This window comes from Mchenga conophoros, linkage group LG4 (genome assembly GCF_057382185.1).
Source record: "Mchenga conophoros isolate Kocher_MC1m ecotype Shallow Benthic linkage group LG4, M_conophoros_male_GT1.1, whole genome shotgun sequence".
NCBI classification, from domain to species: Eukaryota; Metazoa; Chordata; class Actinopteri; order Cichliformes; family Cichlidae; genus Mchenga; species Mchenga conophoros.
In genome coordinates, this window is record NC_140529.1 from 5,912,761 (window position 1) to 5,936,963 (window position 24,203).

Here is a 24,203-nt window from a genome sequence, read left to right on the forward strand (position 1 = left end):
ACCTTGTTTTCACATAAGGAGCTTCATAAAAGTCTTTAAAAAAGGCTTTTATGAAGCTTAGTGAACTCACCTGATCTTTGATTCTTATTTTATTTAAACTGAATGTAAACAGCGAGGTAAGTGAAATGTCTACACACGAAACACACCGTCACAGGTGAAAATGGTACAAACAAATTAAATGTGCTGCATTCTGAACTTCTGTTCCCCAAGTAAAGTTTAAGTATGCGACACTATGTTGTCCATGTCGTATTACGCTGTGTGTAAAGCGGATCGCTTTATGGCTCCGGGGCCGAATCCATTTTAAATCCACACCCTTCTCTCCCCCTTCCCTCTGTCTGTCCATCACTCCCCCCCACGCCTTCTCCCTTCGCCTCTCATTCTTTCATTCAGTTCTTTTCAGCCCTCCTTATTTCTTCTCCTCTCGCTCCTTCACTCCATCCCTGCCCGGGGTTAACCACAGCGGGGAGAGCGCATGAGGTCAGCGCTCAGCTTCGGCAGCGGCCATGTGGTTCCCATCTTCCAAGAACGTCAGTGTGATTTATGAGCGGCCTGCCACAAACCCAGCACAGCCCCCACGCTACAGCACCATCAGCTCGCCTTACCATAATAAACTTAGATCCAACTCTGCTGGGACGCACTTGCACAGGCACAGAGGCCCGCGTGTAGGGCTAATGCACATACATGTGCATGCATGACTGTATAGGTGTGACTGCGTGCAGGCACAGGTATGTTTTTTAATAATTGCACATGTAGAGTGAGATTAATGGAACGTGCACTTGTAAACCTACCGTTTGGTGGGGGCTTCACATCTGTGTCTCCTTGCTGGTTTGAGTTGTCTGATTGTCCTGATTGTTCTGCAGAGAGAGAGAAAAAGAAAGAAAGATGGTGAGTCAGGTGGACAGATGTCTGGACACTGACCAAGGTGAGGGGGCAGGTAAAGAACAGAGGAGTCTCCTGAGAAACTATATGGTAAACTCTTTTCACTGACAACGGACAGACGTGTTGAGATTGAAAAGGCAGATATTTGCACTCGGTCGAGGCTCAGAGTACCGTTAGTAGATTCTTATCTGGTCATTATCGTACTCACAGCCTTAGTGTATGTTTGGTAAAGTGCTACAAATCCCCCAAAACATTTTTAATGCCAACAATTAACTCAGCGTACGTGTAATTTCTGGGTATTGATGCACCGTCTTTGCCATTTTTTTGAAAGACCTTCTAAAATATAGAATCTGAATACAGTGTAAACTGGCTCAAGTGTTCCTAAGAAACAAACCTCTGCTTCTGAGTCGCGGTTTTGAACGTGTGCGTTCCTGTATTCTGGGTACTGCTGTGTATAACTCAACTGTTTTTGTATCTTTGTTTCTTGCAATTACTCAAACTCACCATTCATGTTGGGCAGAGTGCTAATGGTCCCAAGAACTTTTAGAAATGCATCATTTGGAGTTGAATCACCTTAAAAAATCTTTTCTCTCTTTGTGTACCTAACTTTTCGGCGCTTGAATGTTTGCATGTGCACACAGCTACAAACACTAGGTATAAAAGTTAGGTAAAGTGACAGATGTGTCACCTCAACAGCCCACGCTGACTAGTCAAATGTGCACTTTGTCTGGATTGCATCTCCTGCATTGCTTCCATCTATAGGGACACGAAGGCGCTCAGAGAGTCGTCTGCTTCAGCTGCTTTTCTTTGGCTCGCTGGCTGCCATTCTTCTTCGGATGTGTAATGCACCCTTGTGGAGTTTTATGGTTGTATCATATATACCATTCAGGCCAATTACTCCAAAGCACTTAGCCTTTAAGGGCGTCTTGGGCCAAGACTCCCAATCCAAAACGTGGCCCCCTTGCAGCCACTACTAGGCCCCCCAATCTCAACATCTTCTAAACCCAAATCAGTGTCCTAATCTTGGGTGGCAGTGTTGCGTTCTGTGCCAGCAAACTGGTGCACTATTCACCCTGTCGGTCGCGTGCCAAAAGCAGGAAAACAAAAAGAAACCCAAAGCACCTCATCGCTCTGGGAAGAGGGAAACACGAGGAAGAGCTTCTTTTCTTTCCTTCTCGCAACACTCGTCCTTCATTCTGCACAAGAGTCCATCTTCAGGTCTTTCTCCCTCAGTTCCTCTCACATTGGTTTTGTCTCTTTCTCTCTTGCGCGCTGTCGCTCTGTGGAATCCTGGCAGCCATCTTAGCGCTTGGCAGCCATCTTAGCTTTGGCGGTACCCATGCATTCCTGCTAGCTGACGGCACACCCACACACACACAGAAATAGACACACATGCTTGCAAAGCACACTCACTCTCAAACACAGCCCCAGTGGTCTTAAAGATAAAAAGACCTACGGAGGACGTGCGACGCTGATGGAGTAAAGGGACGCTTGTTTACAATCCTGTGAGTATCCTGTCGCCTACGCTAATAGGCCGTTAGAGTTCGACAGCTGATCACAAATATCAGACGCACTCGTAAAGCGACAGGAAGTGTGCAAAGGGCAACACAAAGAGAGTCCTCCAAGGTAAACGAGGCGATGTTTGGAGGAAGCCTGAGGCCTTTCTCATCGCTGCAGCGCTCATCCCGACAAACCCTCAGCAAACAGTCAAAACCTCTGAAACCCGCGTGCCTCAGAAAAATCTCTTGCCCTGTGTGACAGCATCCAAGCCAAAATTCACTGCCTTGTTGTCATGACAACGTGGATGGCACACCACAGTCCCTAATGATGAGTGGTTGTTGAAGCCTGTGTGTGCATATGTGTCGCTGTTTGGCCTGGCAATTAGTTCGAATGAAGATAATAATATAGCTTCCTGGCATGCGCTCAATGTGTTGTTTTGTTTAAGTATCTCTTGGCACAACGCAGAGCGGTGGCCGCACAGCCACTCTGTCACACGCCTGCTTTACTGTATCAGGAGTTCTTCTGTTTAACTCTCCAGGCTCGGCTTTGAGAACTTTCCTGTTTCTCTTGTTAAATCACAGCGACATATACACCGAATTTCAAATGTAAATGAAGTGATTGCAACTACAATACAAGTTCTCAAACTTTAAACTGATTTTGAGGGTTTCCAGCAAATGAAGGGTGGCTTTCTATCCTTAAAACTTGTGCAATGTTTAACAACAGTTAGCAAATGAACCAAGGTTATCCTATCACTGTGCTTCATTTGCACCAGGAGGTTTCTTCCTGTCAAAAGGGAGTTTTTCCTTCCCACTGTCACCAAGTGCTTGCTCATAGGGGGTCATGTGATTATTAGGGTTTCTTTCTAACATTGTACCATGTTTGTGCACCTTGAACTGACTGTTTTTTGTGAATTGGCGCTACATGAATAAAAGAATTATAATAAAAGGAATTGTATTCAAGGCTGAAAGTTGGAAAATGAAGAAAAATGTTGTTTGACAGACTCCTTTAAGACCACGTGCCCACATCGGAGAGAAAAATAACTGTCAATTCTCTCTGCTAGCAAAAAGCTGCAAAGTGACTGATAGCACATGTGTGGTTGGACGCCCTACCAACAGACTAAGGAACCCATAACCAAGGATGTTTTCACAACTTCACTGTTTAGCCCATTTGAGCTGACCCCTGTTTTTTTCCTCCCTTGGTGCAGGTTGTTTCTGCCAACATGAACGTAGTCATCGTACTCTGATTCGGACCAAAGCAAACGCCCTTTGGAGGAGGTGCAAACCTCAGAGCTTTTAATAATCAAATTAATCTGACCCAACGACCAGCTGTGCGCTGCAAGTTTGAGCTAAATGCCATCCCATAGTCAGGCATGCTTTGCATTCTGTGACATAATAAACACAGACATGTAGAGTGCCTACCGTAGTATCTGTTGTTCCTGAAATATCTCATACCTAAGCAGGCCGGACGTCCTCAGCTGGTTTATTGTAACGCACTTTTGCACTACTGGAGTTTGCTTGAAGGCTACAACTTTGCTAAGTCATTAACTGTTTCGGGCCACAGTAAACAAAGTATGGATAAGACAAAAAATGTGTTTAGTGTTTAATTAACTTCTGAACAAAAGAAATGAGCACTTTAGGAGACGTGAGCAAGATGAACTACAGGAAAACACTGACAGATGTAGCATTCGCGCTGTCACTAATAAATCAAATATGAGTTTTGTGCTACTATATTTCTATAAGCCAAAGTCAGTGTTACACTGGAATGTGGATCATTCAGGAGGATTTGGATAACATACAGCAGCTTTTAGCACATGGCTAATATTATCTAACAGCTAAGTAGATACAGCCAAAATAAACTTTTTAAAAGTGTAATATTTTAGTCAGCCAGAGGATTTTAGCAGCGTTTCGGCCTCCAGTTACATAACGCGGGAAATAAAGATCTAAAAATAATGTATGAATATATATTTTATGCCAGGTTTGCTAACATTTCTTATGTTTACGGTACACACAGAGATACTAGCAGGTTAATATCCTGGATCTAGTGGCATTCTTGATTGTTGTGTAAAGCAGCTATAAAAAACAATCCCACTCTGTAAGACGTTATGGAAAAAAACGTTCATGTCTCACTAAGTTTTGGTTCAATTTGATTCTTGCCTAATTTCCCGTTTGTGTATTTGCATAATTATGTGTCATTCCCATGCTCTGCTTAGTTCAATAAAGCAAAAATGTCTTTGTCTGATATTAATTTAACGCACGAACGCACTTCACAATATGTATGTGCTTGTATGTTTTATGTGCTTTCATTCTTAAATGTGCACGTGTATGGATGGAGTGTAATCCGTGGCACGGTGACAAGCATGCATCTATATTTACATACATTGTGTGGGTGCACAATAGGTGCCCAAAGGTGCCTCTACAGGAGTACAGTAAGGAGGGGGTGTGATGCCCTTAAAGAAAGAAGACGCTCTACGCTCCTGGTAAACAATAGCAGTTGTGTATTATTATACAGTCATATAAGACCACCGTGCAGGGAGAAATCACTGCCAGCAGGCCTCCCATCCCCACTGCAACATTTGTGTGTGCCCACACCTATAACACGCAGAGGAGCACATGTGACCGCTTTTATTAACGTGTTGGTTCAAGTGCTCGGATGTGCACACTCCAAACATGGATGCACATGCCTCCAAAGCACAAACATGCTCACACACACACAAAAACACAACATTCAAACACAGATGAATCACCCTTATCTCCTGCACACAGTCGCCCCAAGGCCCCCTGCACACACCCCGCTAGAGATAACACACACACACACAGGCCATCTAATACACCATGCTATCGCTCTAATCACCAACATGCACACACACATTTCACTTTGTTTCCTGCTCAACATACAGTACAATTATTGCTAATGTACTCCAGTAGAGTCTATGTAAAAGTTAACACTGGCTATACATTTGTCACACTGCAGACGCAGACGAACTCACACCCAGGCTAATGTACACACACTCAGAAACCACACTTGCACAATCGCTCCATTCATCATACACGTAAAAACAAAACGACACCACGCACGGATACACAATTACGCAATCTGGAATCATTAAGTGACACTTGAATGTAAAATCACATAGACGTGCTCCCCTCTTAGTGCGCAGGCAGCCACTGCCAGCGCTAATGGACTCATTTACGACGTGCATATTCATATACGAGCGCACGCTGCACACTTTTTGCTAATTTACAGAACGGCTTAGAGTGTTTGTTTGTGCATCACAAGCACACGTGAGCAAACAGGCCCTCTGTAATCTAATGTGCACTAAGTGAGGGGGATTTTGCAGACTGATGAGAGACTATAAAGCTACCATCACCAGTCCAGCACTAGAGATAAAATATAACGTCCTTTGGATGTTAAACTCGAAGGCGATTGCAAATATTTCCATAAGCAAGTTATTGTAATAGTCAGTATTATCATCCTGTTTATGAGAATCAGATGCTTTTCGGGGCCTTCACTCAGCTGTCTTTGTGACTGCCTGCACTAAAATACCAAATCTGTAGAAAGAAATAACCAGATTAACACAAAAACACAGCTACAGATGTACCGAGAATAACTCTACATGCTACTTCTTAGCAGAGACTGATCATAAAAAGCCGTTAGCTTAGCGATCATACCTAACAAAGCACGTCTGTCTTCACACGTTCACGTTAAACCGACAATAATTCGTTGCAAATGCAATTAAAGAAACACAGAAAAGCACGAGTACAGGTGCGCAAAGAGGGTTTAACAAAGCGATGCTATGAAGCTGCATTGTGGAAAACTGAGGAGGCGGAGCTCCAGCCTTGAAAGTCCACCATGCTGGTAATGAAAATTCAATACTACGCTGTTTCCCTTTAAATACCTTAAAAATACAGATTTAAATCTTTAAAGTGTTTCATTTAAATGAAGCTGGAACGAATTTTGAGAGTAAAAGTGAGAAATTCTAATCCACAGTCGAATCTGTGGATGTAGCTGCAGCCTGAGATCCTTTGACTTCCTCTGTCTCCACCCTCTGCGTGTCATTTAAGGATAGTTCCCCTGACATGGTTCAGTTCACAGTCAAATGATAGGGGCCTCTTCCTCTGACTACTGCAGAAGTCTGTGGACAAGTCTACCACTGTTCTCCCTCCTTGATCTCCGTCTCGCTGCTGCCTTTCACTCTCACACTGTAACCCCCCTCGCTCCACCTCAGCTTCCTCTGCCTCCTTTTTTTCTGGATGTCTCTCTCTTTCACTCTTCAGAGTTCAGGCCTGCTGGTACATACAAACCCCGTCATTCCCTCCAGAGTTCAGCAAAGGATCTGCTCTCAGCGAGGCCTTGACTGGACCGCAACGGATAAAACACAGATCTACACAAAGAAACACTAAATACAACGGAGACTGCACAAAGGTACGGCTGCCTGCAAATGGAAGACTGAAGTAAAGCAGAAAGCACGACTGCACTGACTGACATATACATATACAAGCGTAGCTGCGCAGCCTCAACCCCTCTCTCCACCCGCACTCCCCATCCACCAGCCTCTGGATAAAGAAACCGAACTGCCTCCCCAATTGGGTTTCGCTTAAGAGGTTTATCGGTGTGTTGCTAAACATTCTGACCTTTTTTTTTAATCTTTAATGCGCTTAAAATGTTCCAAACCCTCCTAATCCCCACGGCTATCCCACACAGATGTTCACTCGGCTCTTTTATTGGACTTCATTTCAACCTCCTTTTTTTTCTTCCTCTCCTCCTCCACCACCTCCTTCATCCTCTCCACATCTCCCCCCCTCCCCTCCGTTTTCATAGGCCGATTCGTTTTCCAGTTTCTGAATACTAGTCACTGCCTCCTGATCGCCCCGGCGCTGCTCCCACCCCCCCCTTGTGTTTCAATCTTCCACTAGAAAAGCTCATGTTGAGCCTGGTTTTTAAGCCACGGGGGCTTCTTATTGGACGCTGGCTGCGCTGGTACAGTGTCATCTGTCCCGTGAGTGACCTCAGCTCACTGTGGCCACCTTTCGGTTCAGAAAAAGCGTGAGTGTGTGAGAGGATGCCACTTTTACCAAAAAGCGCTCTGGATAATTAACAGGAGTTAGTTTCATTAGTGTACAGTTTAGTGTAACAGGATAATAACAGGGGACGGTGAGAACATTGTGGTTCTTCCTGCTGAGCTATTAGGACATCTGGAACAGCCTGAACAAATCCAGTCTTTCGCTTTTTAATGACTCTCAATGTGAAATCTCTTTATCTCTAAAATGTTACATGCAGAAGGAAGTTTCTACATTTATAGAATGAACTCTGGTTACGGTGCTCCAGTGTTGTATCAATTAAGTCCCAGTTACTAAAGAAATGTGTTGTTTGCTTGATGAAAGAGATAAACTTGAGCTCTGTGCTTTTACCACATCTTCTGTTTAAGGACAATGTGACCTGTAAGCAGTGATAAAATGCACAAGTGGCCCATTTATGAGTCAAAAAAGTGGATGTAGCTAATGTGACTGTTGTTGTGGAGCCAGAAGCAACCATATTTAAACAAGACAGTAGAGTGCTAAGGAATCAGCTAATGCTGTACAGCTTCAACACGCTGATGCTAAGTGACAGACTAATGGAAAAGGAGAAACTGTTTTTACTCTGGAGTACTAATTTCTTGTACCAGTGAATTCAATTAGCAAAGGTGAGATGTCGAAAACACCTGCAGGCTACAGCTGCCTGCATCTGCAGCCGCTCGTCAATCAATCACAGAAGCCACAACTTTACACCCAAGTCAACATTGGTGATTTACCTCTGTACAGGTGTTAGAGGTCAAAAGGAACTTTAAACATGAAATCTGTTTTCCGCACCGTGTTGATTTCATACCTGAAGTTGGACGTCGTAACACGGGAGTCTGTGGGGACTGACTTGCTTTGGAAGCCACCCTCATGTGGACAGAGGGGAACTGCAGGTTTCGGCACTTCGGAGTTTTCCACTCGAGTGCTGTGCTTTTACTGCCTTGTCTTTTTTTAAAGGAGTGTTTGGCACACAGGAAACATGTTAAACCTTGACGCTATAAGATAAGAGATAAGATAAGATAAGATAGAACTTTATTAATCCCTCGGGTGGGTTCCTCTGGGAAATTCGACTTCCAAAAAGCACAGCAACGACCGAAGTTACAGTTACAGAATTGTTATATATATATATATATATATACACACACACATATATAAATACAGAGACAAATATAAATAAAATATACAAAGGGGATAAATAGAATAAATAGGAATAAGGCAGACTTTACAGCACAAGAAACAAAAAAAGGTCACAAAAATGCAACATTTGACGCATCAAGGAAAAAGATTCTGAAAGTGCTCAGTCACTGATTTATAACGATTTATAGATTTATAATGAAAAGCCGCCTCCATCCTTGTGAAACTACCCTGCATTATACGACTGTAATGACAGCTCATTTACTGTCAATGGAGCAGCACGTTTCTGTTTACAAATCAAGCCAGAGTTTCTAGAAATTGAAAGAATAACACAGGGGTTTGCTGTTTCAGGATGGGTTTTCCTTTCAGCTATTTTTGGCGCCTTCCTGGGAAGTTTATTTGGCTTCCATATCCACACCCTACCTATTAAACCAGCAGCTTCCAGCTCTGGCAATTCCTCTGGCAATGTGGCGGTGCACAAAATACCTCTTACAGGCTAGTGCGCTTACGACTTCCCATCTTTTTGATACATTAAAAACATTTTTCCAAGTCTACATAAAATCAATCTTAGTGCCCACATTCAGTGTGTAAGTGACAATAGTGCATCTCTGAATGTCTGGCATGTAACTCCATGTGACAGCGCAGCATGGGGCGATGTGATTAATTGTGAAATGTGTTTCAGTGCTGCTAGTGCTGAAGTGTGAATGTGTGGGTGTGACACTATAAATACCTCACTTGTTGGCTTTTGCGTGTGAGATTGTGTCTTATATATGTTTATGATATTGTATACGTGCAAAGATTTCTGGAGCGCACGTGTTGAGGCACAGTTGGAGATAAGCGTGTAAACATCTGTGACTGACAGGCTGAGCAGCAGAGTGTGGGAGGCAGACGACGTTCTTTTATTAAAACACGCGTGTGCAGTGCGTGCATCGCTTCGTGGGAGTGTTTGCATGTGCGCGCTCCCCGCGATTCTCTCTATACGTGTGAAAGTTCAATAAATTAAGAGAGATAATTCTGTGTAAGATGCACATCTGTGTTTGTACGTGTGCGCACTAGTGTGTGTGCGCTTGTGTGTACGTGTGTGTGCTTGCGTGGCCGCCTGGCCGAGCCCTGTGCCAGCAAGGAGCAGGTGTGGGGAGGCAGCCCTGCTTTGCCCGTTGCCCATCTGCGTGGCCGTCTGTGTGCCGCCTGCGCCCTCTCTTTGCCAACGCCACACAGAGCCGGGGAGCCAGGGGGTGAGAGGGGGGTGAGAAGGGGTGAGAGGGGCCTAAAGGGAATCAACCATGGGAGAGAGAAGAGGGCAGGGGGTAGAAGGGATGGAGGGGGCTGGCTGGCTGCCCACGGATACCCCCTCCTCTCTCCCTCTGCCCTGTTTCTTTTATCTTTTATCTGTGCCTATGCTGATGAGCTGCGATGTACAGGGAGAGGTGGGCAGGGAGGGAGGACCAGGCGACACAGAGGGAGAAACACAAAAACAAAAAAGAGCCCTGCTTGTTGTCGGGGTAAACGCAAGAGTAAAAAGGGCAAAGAAAACCATCGAGCGATTTGAGGCTAGTTTTCTAATCTGTGGCTGTTAGTCTCTCTGTCTGAATAATAGTCTGTCTCTGAATTTCTGAACCTATCCAAATGTTCACGTCGAAACTGAAAATGCATATGGTGAGGTGTCATTCCTCCATTTGGCCAGCAGATGTCACTTGTTGGCAGTGGGGGCCACAAGGCAGCAACACATGCTAAAGAAATCTGCCTCTTGCAAGGGGAAGAGAAAGCAGTGGGAAAGATTTCAGCAGGGCTGCCGTGGCTTTAGAAAGATAGGAGGTGAAAGCTCTCGGGCATATTGGACTTTAGTCGAAACTACGACCACCAAATGAAATATCTGTGTCTCCAAAATACAGCACAACTGTGTCTTTTTCATAGCGGACGTGCTGCATGTTAGCTTCATACCTCTCTACCCACAAACTGACAACTACTATTATTTTTCCCTGCATTTCCTCCTCTTGTGTGTTTCTGATCACATGTTGATAATACTCGAAGCCAGCGCGATGACACGGACAATAAACATATAGTGAAAAATGCACCATGTCCATGCAGGCTTTTTGCACAGGAAGAATTGTTTAAACTGCACTGATGATGTGTGTATATATTAAATTTCATACAAACAGAACTAAGCAGACAACGTACAGCACTGAGGTTCACAGGGCTGAATGAAAGACATCAGCCACCCTGTGATATATGCACATGCATGTGGGTGTTTGTGTGTGTGAGTGGGGCTGGGTCTGGGCACAAGTGGGAATGGGCATCATGTGATGCCAGTTCGTGCCAGGGAATGGAGGAGAGAGAGAAACAGAGGAGGAGGAATAGAAGGAGAAAAGGCAAAAATAAAAGGGAGGGAAGAGAGGCAGTCTGAGGGAAGAAGGGGGCACAGAAAATGACAAAAAAGTGAATGAAAGAGAAGAAGAAGAGGAGTGGGGTGAAGAAAGGGAACGAGTGATGAGAAAGAGGGGGTTAGAGAGAAAGGGAGGGGGGTGAGGTGGGGGCTGGGGGGATTGTGAGAGCTGTGGGAACGTTTTGCCTCGCCAAGAAAGACGTGAGCAGAGAGAATAAAAGAAGGAATGAGAAAGAAAGAGAGACTTGTTGGCAGAGCAGAAGAGGAGAGCAGAGGAGGGTACGAGGAGGGGGAGTGAAGGCAGCGTACGGCGGGCACCAGCCAGGGAGCAGACACCATCAAACCCGGCACTACGGGGGAGACGAGGAAAAGCAAACACACAGCGCACCACAGCCACCACAAGGCAGTGCCATCGTTTTGCCAGGAGCCAAACATCGCAAACTATCCTCCCCAACTCATAAATTTCACACCCAAATCCATGACAAGCACCGGGCAGATCACGGTGACCTGTCACTCAAACGTCGCCCCTGTGTGTTTGGACTGGGGAAAGCTCAAAGTGTGACCTTATGAACTTTTGGCTTCACATTTGATCGCCATTCCCCCGCTGCATCAAATCCCCTCGTGACAAATTCTCAGCAGCAGACCCACAGTGGACAAATTCATGCGGCGAAAAGTCGTAACGCCGGAAAACAGGCAAAGCAACCTGTGCAAGATGGGAAATGACATCCCCAGGCGCACACACCGTCATCCATGTCCCCAAAAGGCTCCCACATGTACAATTATCAGAATTGATTTTGGTAGCTGGCAACAGATTTGTGCAAATTGCTTTGGGAATATGCACCCAATCACAGTATCAACTGCAATTATAAGACACTTAAAGGTACGCTAATCAATATTTTATATTAATAGTGATACAAATGACTGTGTGCAACGTGAAGGATGTTTGGTTTACAGTAATAAACCCAAGCTCAGCCACCTGTGCAGTTTCAAGTCTCTTGTTTGGCACCTTTTAGACTTTGTCTCGTTTCTTGACTTGCTGTTACAAATGTGGATGATCACATTAAACATGGACAAATACTCACAGCCAGCAGCTCAGGTTTCAGACAGTTTTCTACCTTTGGCTCTGTATGATGTCACAGAGAGCGGACCTGTTGTTAAAATATTTTGCTGACCAGAGGCAGCCAATCAGAAGAAAGCAACTGTAGCAGCTTGTTTCAGACAGACGATGAACTGACACACCCACTATAACATGACTGAGGATTATTTTCAACTGTGAATCACACAAAACTACATTAGTAGAGTCTAAGAATAAAAAGCTACAGATGAGCATAATGATCCCCATTAAACACTTTTTCCTGATTTGGAAACCTGTGCCAAACAAAAGACGTTGAGCATTAACAGTGAACGATGTCTTATTGAAGACCATAATAAAGCTGAAAATGAGAGAGAATATTGTTGTTATGGGCAATCATGCTACCAAATGAATGCTAATGGTCATGTATTCAGTTTGATTGCTAAACAAGTCAGCTAGCTTGTTGCAAAAACCCCATGAAAATGAAAAAGGAGCTCATTAATGCAGGTTAACGGACAAAGCTAGCTAGTTTTGATGGCTTCTGTTGGACTGTATGCACAAATACTCCAAGTGACTTGTTTTGTACTACTGAGCCTAAACTCTGCTTCTGTGAAGTTCTTCAGACCTACACAGAAGAATGTGTTGGGGTAACCACAGGCTCTGTTGGAGTAAATGTGGATTTCAACAAAATGCCACAATGTGGCATGAAAGTTGATAGGTTGATTCATATCCTGTCAGGATGCAAGTTCTGAGCAGAGAGGAATGCATGTATGCAAAGGTAAATAAACAATGTTAACAACTACAGATAGCTCTTCTGGCCTAAGGCAATACGGTTATATTTAACGGTCTTCTAGCACTGCAAGGTTGTGATGGTATGCTGTGCATCCAGGAGCACGAAGCTTAAAAAACATTCTCACTTGAAGACGTCCGAGTTCTAACATTCCTGTCAGGATTCACACCAACAGTGATTCAAATAGTGTGCAGCCAGTATTCAGCTGATGTAATCCCTCACATGTTTTAATACAACATCAACAAAATATGATTCAGTTTATAAGACAACACGATTTGCATCTCGCTCTTTATTTACACCAATGGGCTTTCAGCCTGAACGCACTAAAGATTTATTTTGGTTTGGTGAACTATGCAAATAAATGCTCCCAAATCTATCTGGGGCTTGGAGAACGTGTTTTATGAGGGCTGTAAAACTCCACACAAACACATAAAGCGGGCCTGTAAAAATAATGTGTGCTCTGCATAAATGCTCATTTGGACTAATGAATTAGGGTAGCGATGAATGGCTGTGCAAGTGTCCACATCCTCCCTGGGTGATGCCGATGGAGGCTTAATGTTAGATGTGCATGATTTGTGAGTAGTACTGTGAGTGTGTGTCTACATATGATATGTTAGCTGGAGTAAGGGGGAAGTGTTGCTCTGTTTGTGCATGTGTGTGGGCACCAGTGACTTTGCTCCTCCTTTAACAACCTCATTCAGCTGTCAAATAAGGAAACCAGATCCAAAACTATAATGAACCAGATCTGGGGGCGACATACAGAAACACAAAGAACAGCGGTACCGGCTAAACGTTTCTATGAAGTAAGTAAAAACTTTGTGATTTTATATCTTGAAAGGTGCTATATAAATAAAGTTCTTCACAAGAGCCTAAAATGAATAAAAAAACGAAACAAGAGAAATTAATAGAAAGCAGATTTTAAAAGATATTTTTCCCAACTAAACCGGAAAAGGTCCAAATCTGTGTTTCTGGGGAAGGATCAGCCACATCTACAGCATGAACTGAAGACTTACTCTTTTATTTGATGGCAGCAGAAAAGAGGAGGAAGAAGAGACAGACAGAAGCAGATGAGGCCTGAGAAAAAACAATCAGCCAAATGAGGGCACAGACAGAAAGACAACCTTTGACCACCAGCTGTCTGGGAGTCACCGTCCAGCCGCATTTGTCAGTCTGTGTCCCCAGATGAACCCGGCCCAAGGGTCAGTGGCTCCCAGCGCAGCCGTGTGTTTGCGCGGCTCGTTTCCGTGCGGGCACGCACGCTGCTGCACACTTGTGCACACGTGCATTAGGGAGCCTTCCAGTGTTTGTGTGCGTGTCCATGCGTACGAGCTGCCTGCTATCTGTGTCAAAGCTGGCTTTATCTCTCAGGCTGATAAGGTGAGTAAACAACTGCCCCGGTCTCCCCGTCTGACATGCTAGCTGATAAACTATGCAGTCACCAGTATCGGCGGCGGGGGGGTGCTGGGACAAGTGAGCCAGGCTAGTCCCAGGCTCCAGCTGCAGCCGAAGGCCTGGGAGGGAAATACTGCAGCATTATAATATCTTTTGTTAATAACATTACAGGTAGGGTTGTGCAGCAGCCTCACGTCTCTCAGAACATACATGAATCAAAGAGCATGTCCCTATATGTCACACACAGAGGATTAGCCTAGTTTGGGCAGCTTATGGCTCCACTCAGGCTCTCTCTTTGGTCAAGCTGATAATTGGAGATTTATTCCTACCATCTATCAATCCATCTATTAACTTATTAACCCAGAGAAAATCTCTAAAACCATCCTCCCCACCCTCAGCAGATCCAACTCTGCAAAGTGAGATTAAACTGATGCAAATCCACTTAGCAGCTTCAAAAAACATATTCATCAATAAGCATCGCTGACCTCGCTCTTATTATCTCAGCTTCTGCCTGCACTTTAAAATCCGACACGCACTGGGTGATAATGACAGGGAGAGGGGAAAAAAGCAGTGAAATTGCATGCTTAAGAAAAAAAGGATGAAAAATGAAAAAAACAAACAAAACAAAAAACGTGGAGCAGAATTAAGTTAAGTATTCACACTGAGAGGAAGAAAATCCTCTTCCGAAAATGAGCTCACAGTTAACTAACACTTTGTAATCTTAATACTGACATTTTCCCCCGTGACATTTACTGTGATTATGTCATAAGTGCGCCGTGACTGGTAATCATGGATCAGACGTTTAATACATCTGCTATGAAAATGTCCAAATGAATTAGGCCTTTACTCAACAAGTTCCAACTTAGCGATCGCACTGATACCGCGATCGATCCATGTACGAAACAAAACAAAACAAAAAAAGCAGGATTTGGGTTAAAGTGGAGTGTTTCTCAACTAACACGTGAACACACCTAAGCCTTTGTTTTATTTAGTCTGTTTACTATTTCTAAACCTGAAAAACAATGCCTTGAAGACAACCTGCAGTACCCTCAACTACCACCAGGGGCAGCAGCTCACACTTTGTGAGTCAGTCCCTTAGTTTCCTTTTCTAGGTTACCTGAGTTAGAAGAAGCACAGGTGAATGTTTGGTTATTAATACGGCCACTAGAGGTCACTTAACTTCAAAATACAAAACAGGGTGGTGCAGGAGCGAGTCCCCAAACATGGAAATAAGTTAGCATTTCTGCACATTTTGTTCCCTTATGCTAAACCCAGCAGGTTTCCTGAACGGGTTTTTGGGTACACGCCTGAAACAGTCATGGTTAATGTTTTTTTTCTTAAAATAAAGAATAACAGTGTCCTGGAAAAGCATTTGCTAACAAGCGAGACTAGAGTTGGTAACATAAACATCATCACACTGACCACAGGAGCTTAGCAGTGAGGATGCTAAAGTGGCATCAATTTCCATGATGATCCAAAAACCTATGGAAAAATGCTGTTAGCTTTTTATTGAGTGAATCAGGGCAATGCTTTACTGGTGGCCTCCAAACTGAAAAAAAGAAGTCATCCTCATATCTCACTAACAGCTTGCAGAGGCATTCGGGGGGGGGAGGACAGTCTTCCTCTGCCATTACAGCACATTAGTTTTGTGCTGTGCAGCTCTGCTAATGTCCAAAACATACCAGAACAAAATGACCAATAAGTATATTAATTTAAATGTGTCCCTGTCAGTGTGTTCTGCCTCTGTTCAAGGCTGGAACGTCAGTGCAATGGCCGCCCTGCTGCCTATGGGCTCTGCGGTGTTAAACGGAGAGGATGTTCACGTTGAGGGGCAGACCAGAGGAGCCTGCATCTGTTTGGCAGTCGCTCAGAAATGTCTAGCGTTTCACACTACGCCTCTGGGAGCGCTGGCTTGAGCTCAGCCAGAAGTTTATGAAAAACAGAGAGTGTGAGGGAAATGAGGGAACCAGGAAGGAGAGAAATGCACCGGGAGGGGGCTAGAAGAGAAGAATGAGCTGGATGACATGAGACGACAGAAAGAGAGATAGCAGAGAGGAGGAGGTTGGACAGCTGAAATGAGAAAGGGAACCGGTTTAGAGGATGATGTGATGTTTTCCACTCTGCCTGTGGTGCGTGTGCAGGGGTTCTCCTGAGGCCCCCGAGGATCCCGAGGGCCCCTGGTAGGATCTACGAGTGGATTCAGGTGAGGAACAGGTGTGACCACATGTCAAAACACATTGCTACGAATGTGGTAATTACACACTTTAGGGACAGAGGACAATGGTATCTGTATACGTGTCTGTAAGTTTAAACCACATGTGCAATGCTGCATGAAAGTAAGTGTATATTTTATGTAGTGCAAGAGAGCACAAACGCCTGTGTATTCCTTGGATTAACATGTGACAGCCGGCCCTGCCTTCAGTCAAGCCCAGTCCTCCACAACAAACCCGCTCCCCAGAGCCCAATCGTTGGTTTGGTCTCCGTCTCAGCTGTCACCACGCCTGCACTGTCTGCCTCCTGTCAGCTCGCTGAGAAAATACATGGCGATTTATAGCCGTACCATAGGGTACACAAACACACTCACAGACACACACTTTCACATACATCCAGGCATTGAGTTTTCTTCAACAGGCAGAGCAGTTGAATGTGCTCTGTCTCAAAGTGTGGTTGTTATTATAAAGTAAGAGGACATCAAGAGGAGGTTAAAAGGTTCCACACACCAATAAAGTTACTTGAAGTTAAGTACTTTGTAATATCTGTGTTTTATGTGACAGCCTGAGGAGAGCACACACTGACCACAGATATTACTAAAGATGAGCAAGATATGTTTACAATCACCATCTGGTTTGGGTTGCATCTGCTAAGTTATTATAATTAACTACGGAGACGTTCTAAACTAGGCGTGCTGCAAAAAGCTAATTAAATGCTTTGAAAAAGGCTTTAGTAATGTGTAAATCAGTAGCTGGGGAGATAAATCTGTCAATCATGACTGTTGGGTTCACAGGCCTGTACTTAGCTGCAGAAGTCTGCTAATGCAGACATGCCTGCTTTGAGTGTTTGCATAGGGGACGTATTATATGTGTTTATCTGCAAGTATTCAGGCAGTTTAACTAGTTTTCTTCCAGCATAGCCAGATTAACCTGCACTGGTTCTCCACTACCCCACTCACTGTGCTATTAAACCATGCCAATCTTACATGATGTCACCAGTCTTGCTAGTATTGCTAGTCTCTTTATGTTGCCTGTGGGCCAAGGTGTAAAACTTTTTTTTACATATTTGTAGTATTTTGAGCAGTGAAATCCATTTATATGAAACATCTACGTCTACACTCGTGCTCTCACTCACACTTTGTGCCAATAAGCCCCTCAGGTATCCCCTCACTCAGGACAGTGACCCCCCACTGCTGCCCACTTTTCACTGTGTTGTAACAATGTTTTATAATGTTTTCAGTTTTTCTGAAATTATCACCAAGTAAAAATTATTTTTAAATGTGAACACAGCATAGATCTTAAGAAGTAGAAGATGTAACACATCTTTCTCTCGCTGTGTACTATTCAGGGAAAAAGTGTCTAATTCTTATTTTGTAGGGACCATAAGAAAACTGGACCAAAGCTAAAAGCAAAGTGCGCAGATATTAGTAACGTTACAGTTTTAACTACAATACCTGAATGATTCAACAGTCAGTGGAAAGAATTTAAGATGCTTTAGTTTTCTGTCCCACAGCCAACACAGTAACCCTCACTCATCTGGTATCTGAGGCAGGTTAAAACCCTTTCCCTCCATTTCTATATACGACCCTGCTCTAGTCCTCACACACTCACAGCTCTGAGGGGATCAAACAGAGCAACTGCAGGTCAGATGAGGCTGTCATCTCTCTGCACGTGTTTCACTATTTCATCCAATAAAACAATCAAGCGAATGTATTCCTAAAGACTTCCAGAAGTAATACGAGCCGGGGTTCTTCCACTTTGGTTTGGATCTGTGTTAGACCCTCCTCAGTGAGGCTGTGCACTAACTCAGGCCTGCAGGAGGGAGGTGGCAGCGTGTTTATTTTACTGTGGGCTGTATCTGGCCATCATTATCTCACACTGCAGAAGGAGCGCTGTAAACAGATGCTTGCGGCCCACTCGGCTGCAATAGTGCGCCTGGCTGAGGCAGCAGCGGGAGTGGGAAAGAGGATCTAAGCACGCTGAGGTCAGAGGCAATGAGAGCGGGAACAGACTGTGGCAAAATTTAGACGTGCCGGGGCCGAGGCTGTGATTGAATCTGTAGGGCGAGGATGCTGACTTTTGAGGTTACGAGGGAGCGTCTGTTAGTTCTACGACGATGGCTGCGAGGTCTTGGAGCGAGGCAGGGCCCGATGCTTCGGCCTCGCTGCGGCTTGCAATATTAACACACCAAAAGAAAGGTTGGCTTTGTAGTGGTCATAAAACAGGAGGAAGTCATATCAGTTCAAGATGCTCTTGCTGGAAAGCTCAACAAACACTGGCAGTGAAGTTTTCACAGAGCCATGTGACCTAAACAAACTGCTGTGGAAAGAAGAAGACGACGAAAAAAGAAGGGGTGGAGGAGAAAAATGAAATGGCGTCTCTGTTAGCTGCAGTTGGGAGAGAGCGAGAGTGGGATCTGCTGCTCCTTTTTCTTTTTTTACTTTAATCAAAAGCAGAGACGCTCAGCAGTGGAAAAAGCATGACGAAAAGCAAAGTTTACATGAGCTAAAGGCAGAGGGGGAGGCGGCGGGTGGGGGGGAGGCGGGGTGAGGGGTGGGGGACGGGTAGACACAAACAAACAGACAACTACTGACGAACAGCTGCGCCGAGCACTTCACTGACAGCGAGGGCGAGGGAGGAAGAGAAGGAATGACGGGAGAGAGAGAGCACCCCAGTTACAAAAATGGAAAGTCCACATTTGAGCGCAGTATGGAAATATGGTCCTCATTTCATGATTCAATTCCCGCTCCCTCCCTTTCCCTCCCTCTCTAACTACCCCTTTCCCTACCAAACTCTCTTGCTTTCTTTTGCAGCTGCAGTTCGGTTATAAAAGGCTGTTAAAACACAGGAAGGCCAGTAAAACGGATAAAAAAATAGCGGGCGGGAGGTCTTTTGGTCGAGCGAGGCGATGGAGCAAATGGGAACGAAAGAGAAATGCAGGCGGAGATGTGGTGTGAACCATGAGATCTTACTGAACTGCTGAGTCTCCCTGACTTACGAGCATTTCTGGACTTTTGTCATAAAAACATCATCAGCCTCCACCACTCCATGCCCCGCTTTAATCTCCAAACTTATCTTCTCCTCATCCCTACGTTGCGTGTGCAGTAAGACACACAAGTTTCAGGGTTGCTGCAAAGCCCCTTGTTGACTGCCTGAGCAACGCCAAGGAGCCCGGTCAGCTGTGGCCTCTGCGACTCCGTAAAGGCTCATCCCCAGCCTCGTCTCCCATGTCTTCCCCTCATATAAGCCTAATCCTGGTGGCTTTACATCTTAACCCCCCACCCCCAGTTTCTGGCTCAGGATCTGCGCCAGGGAGAAATTAAAAATTTGCCCTAAGAAGCAGAAGAAGCAGTTTTAAAAAACCCAAACCTGCTAACATTATGCATGTTTTCGAGTATCAGAGCCACCATTGGCTCTGCCGAAAAATACTCCTCTTCTGCTTCCCATGCAAAGCATTGTCCTCAAGTGACATCTTCTATGCTCATCTGCTTTTGTTCACGCCACTATCTGTCAGTTACTTTCTTTACTTATTTCGCCCATTCTCTCTCTCCCCTGCTCTATCTTCCCTCCATCAGGCCGTACCCGGTTCTTCTCTGCAGTTCACTTCCCTCCCTGCTCAAATCACCGAGTTAGGCCAGGCAGTTCATTATTTCAAATTTACGGCCTGTCCGTTTGGCCTGCCTCAAGGAGGAATAAAATCAGGCTTTGGTTGGCGTAGTGATCTGGTTCCAAGCCCAAACCCCTCCTTCTACTCTTTTACAGTTTAATATAAAGTCATATCACATTAAAGTTAACGAATTAAAAAAAAGAAACTTCTCCTGTGCCAAGAGCTCTGCGTGACCAGAGAGCACGCACACACATGCATAGACTTGTAACTCAACACTTAGCTGCCATCTTTAGGGGAAATAAGTGAATTTGGCAAGAGCGTGTGTACGTGGAGGCTCATGTGGGGGGTAAAAGGAGGCCGAGGACTGTTCATCTGGTGGAAGGAAGCATAAAATTGGACACATATAAATAACATATATAGTGCACGCCTGAAGTAGACAGCGACATCATGTAACTGTATATGGATGTAGCGGAGTACCATGAATATGTCAACAGCTGTGTGTGTTTGTGTTGTGCGTCTTGACCCCCGTCTATTAACCCGACACAAACGCTGCCACTGAATAGAAAAGAGAAGGCTGTATTTTAAATGGATCAGGCTCCACTAAATAATGACGGTTGTGCTGTGTCAAGGCCCTCAAAGCCTTCCTATCCCTACATACTCATAGGCCCTTTGGGGATTTCAGCCATTTGAAAATATTTTAAAGAGGCCCGATTGCCCCCAGCTCAGCGGCTCAGAGAAGCCTTAAAACCCTGCAGCTAAATCCCGGGGTTATGTAAGGTAAAGCCCTAAATCTCACTGCGCCTGATGTTACATATTACTGTAATTGCAAATGAAAAAAAGGGAGTAAAAAATACAGGGTGGGGTGAAGAACTGCAGAGAAAAAGGGAGATGTTGGGGGCTAGAGGACGGAGGAAAGAAGAGGAAAGGAAATGAGGGAGGTGTGAGAGGATGGATTGGAGAAAGAGAAAAGATGCAATCAGAAACTGATCAGGGGAAAGAATGAGTGGAGGACGTCTTTGACACACCAGATCCCAGAGGTATACTCTCTCGCGCTCTCTTTATACTCAGTTCTGCTGTTTTTTTCTGGGGGTTTAGTGACTCTCTTCCCTTTTAGCAGGCCGAGTAGACTCGGAGGGAAAGTCAGCGCGCTGGCCAAAACCGTGGACTAAAAAGGAAATCCAGTAAAACTTAGTCTGCGTTTATCATCGGTCCACCGTACATCGTTCGTCATCTTCTAGCACAATCCTCCGGGGCCAGATAGAACTGATCCGACACATGCTCACACAAATGCAATCTTGAGAAGACGTTATAAAGTACCCCCATGAAAAGAAACCCACCGTGTCATAAATGCGCTGTTTTTCATGTCTAAACATAGTTTTGTGGGTACATGTGTGTTTTCTGTGCGATCGTCCCTGAACGTATGAATCTGAAATGTGTGTGGAGGCGGATAAGGCAGTTAACGTTGTGATCACAGTGCATGATGCAATCCATCGTCTAAAGATGTAAACAGGCTTTAGAGTTTCTGTTTTTCCAGCGTAAAATTTCTGGATGGAAGCAGAAAGGGGGGGGTTTGGGTTCGATTGTGGAAAATTTGTCTAACCGCTTCAAATCTGCCAGTGCAAAGTTAAGACTGTGAATATCTGTAGTGGTGAAAAGTATCACTTAATCGCTGCTTTTCTGAAACAAAATGAAAGAACACTGCAAACTATTCTGATCAATAACAAGACTTCACTTGTTGCTTTTGCAACTTGTTGAACTCTTCTAGGACTCAGCCTGTCTTGATCCTGCCAGTCGCCTGGTACAAAATGTCAGAGTCTGCTGATGTGCGAATATTTTGCTGCCCTTACTGCTAGAGACTGGTTGTCATGTGTGCATGGCATCAGTTAAGCCATCGGTTAAACCCCACGGAGGATTTCCAGCAGTGAGAACTAAAGAAGACCATTTCCTGTGCTGTGCACCATGTAAAAAAGGACGTTTTCTTGACCTGATTCCTGGTCAAGCTTTCATCCCATTGCTGCTGAAAGCTTTCACTGACACACAAAGACAATCTGCTGTGTGTGGATGAGCCAATTCAATAGAAATTCATCAAAGCTTGTGGATTGATCGACAAACTGACAGGACCTCAGTTCTGCTCCACACACAGCTGGAATAATAGGACCTCAGAGGAAAGGGGGAAGTAATTGTTTGAGACTGTGAATGCCTCGGGGAACTATCCCCAAAGTGAGACCCACACTGCATTATAGTCATGTAACCCGGCCTGTTGCTATGCCCATTAAACTTCATAATGAAATTAAGCCTGCATTACCACTGGCACCGGGGACTGGATTATACATCGCTGTGGATTAGAGGGCCGTCGGCGGTGCAAACTAAAGAAAGGTTAGAGCGAACGAGCGAAGGAGGGGTGGCAAAATGCCGCTCACGAAGATCACTCACACTGTCTGTGTCGCAGGCTGCCATCCAAGAGAAGGCCAGTCAACAAAGGGACAGTTAAAGAGGAGAGGCTGTAAGGCGTGCACTGGCGGTGGATGTCAGGTAAAATGAGATGCAGGGTTGAGTTGCTGCAGTGTAGAAGTCAGAAGATCAGTGGAGGTTTATGTCAGATGGCACTGTTACACCTGAGGACACATTAACAGCAGAGAGTCTGCTGCAGCCCAACTGAGATAAGCTTTCAAATTTATCTGTTAAGGCTTAATTCTCTGAGCTGGCTGAAGAAACGCAGGAGGAAATGCGTTAGTCTGCAACCCTTGAGCAAAGGCATCAGTACCTTTCTAGAAATGTTTTTATGAATGCATTCCCAGCTACTGCCTGTCATCGTAGTCTCTTTCAGAAAAGCTGGGTTTGGGCACAAACAGCGTCTCCTGAAAGGTCAAAACTGACTGATGCATCTAGGACATGACAAAGACTGTTAAGACCAAAATCTCATATCCCGATATCAGACATCTATCGTCCTGATAACGATATAAATCACAAAAATTTAACATTTTCTGTAAATTCTGTGAATCTCGGGCAGCTCGACTTGCGTGAAGTGTTTCCAGCTGCGCGTCGTGTAGCTGGAGTCGAGTGTTTTAACCGATGCATGAAACGATACATTTTTAGACATAAGTTGTAACGGCGCCGTTTTCTTTGTATTCATTACACGGCGTGCTGCGGGGGAAAGCCTGTTCTAACGTTTGAGTCTAAGGTTTATTTTTTAGCTTTTTTACTTCTCATCCGTAAATACTCTGCATCTTTCACGTGATTCAGTTTATTTTGAAAAGTCTCAACAGGATCTTGAGCTTTATTGTGAAAGGTTTATGTGGAACATAAACAAGCGGACACGCGATAGTTTTACTGTCGTTGTTGCTAACGACAACGCATAAAAACAGGCGCTTGTCCGTCCGTAGTGTGGTTACAGTATATTAAATATAAGAGAAAGAGAGAACTTTAAGAAATTAATAATAACTACAGTGACATCAGAACCATGAAAAAATATTGCTGTAAACAGTTTATTTTGCGACACCACGAAACAAACGATAGCGTAAAATGAAACGACAGATGTTTTTATATCGTCGTCTGATATATATCGTTATATCGAACAGCCCTAGTTAAGACCTACACATATGTTTGAGTTTTTTCCTTAACCCATTCTGTGACAGCTTTCACAACATGTCATTAACCAGAACCGAAAACCAAAAGAACAAAGTTAAAGAGACTAAAGTGTAGGCAACCCACATCTTCCTTTTACAGTGACACAAAGAAGGGTCCACATTCATTTTAGAACAACACAGCTGGTGTTATTAAACCGTTTTATTAGATCCTTCTTTTCTGCAGTTGCACACTCACATGCAACACAAGGTGACTGGAGTAATTAAAGGAGAAATACTTTGTTTGACTGTGGAGTAAAGTGGGCACTATTCTTTCTTTGTCTTAATGCTGATTTCAAAACACAAACACTCATTTGATCTTGAATTAGGTCTTTGGAAAGAAGATTTCAGATGCCACTGGGTAACAAAGACACTTCAACTGACATACACAGAACCTGGAGGTACTTCATCAAACAGCATCAAACAGAACATGCATATGCGTGAGTACCATTGCTCTGTGATTTTTGTACCTTTGGTGGTTTTTAGGCAACATGATGACACCATGATATGCTGCGTAACATGAGACTTGCTAGAGAGCCCACAGTGCTGTGTTACAAAG

The 24,203-nt window shown here is 44.4% G+C and overlaps 1 protein-coding gene across 16 annotated transcripts in view; it reads right to left on the reverse strand.

The window, feature by feature from the left end:
* The window catches only part of nfixb (nuclear factor I/Xb), a 136,152-nt gene that overhangs the window by 29,530 nt on the left and 82,419 nt on the right, over positions 1 to 24,203 (reverse strand). For all 16 annotated transcript variants that reach the window (XM_085270079.1, XM_085270082.1, XM_085270090.1 and 13 more), the window contains one exon: positions 789 to 854. In XM_085270079.1, coding sequence (XP_085126205.1) covers positions 789 to 854 — 66 coding nt within the window. The remainder of the gene's footprint in view (positions 1 to 788; positions 855 to 24,203) is intronic.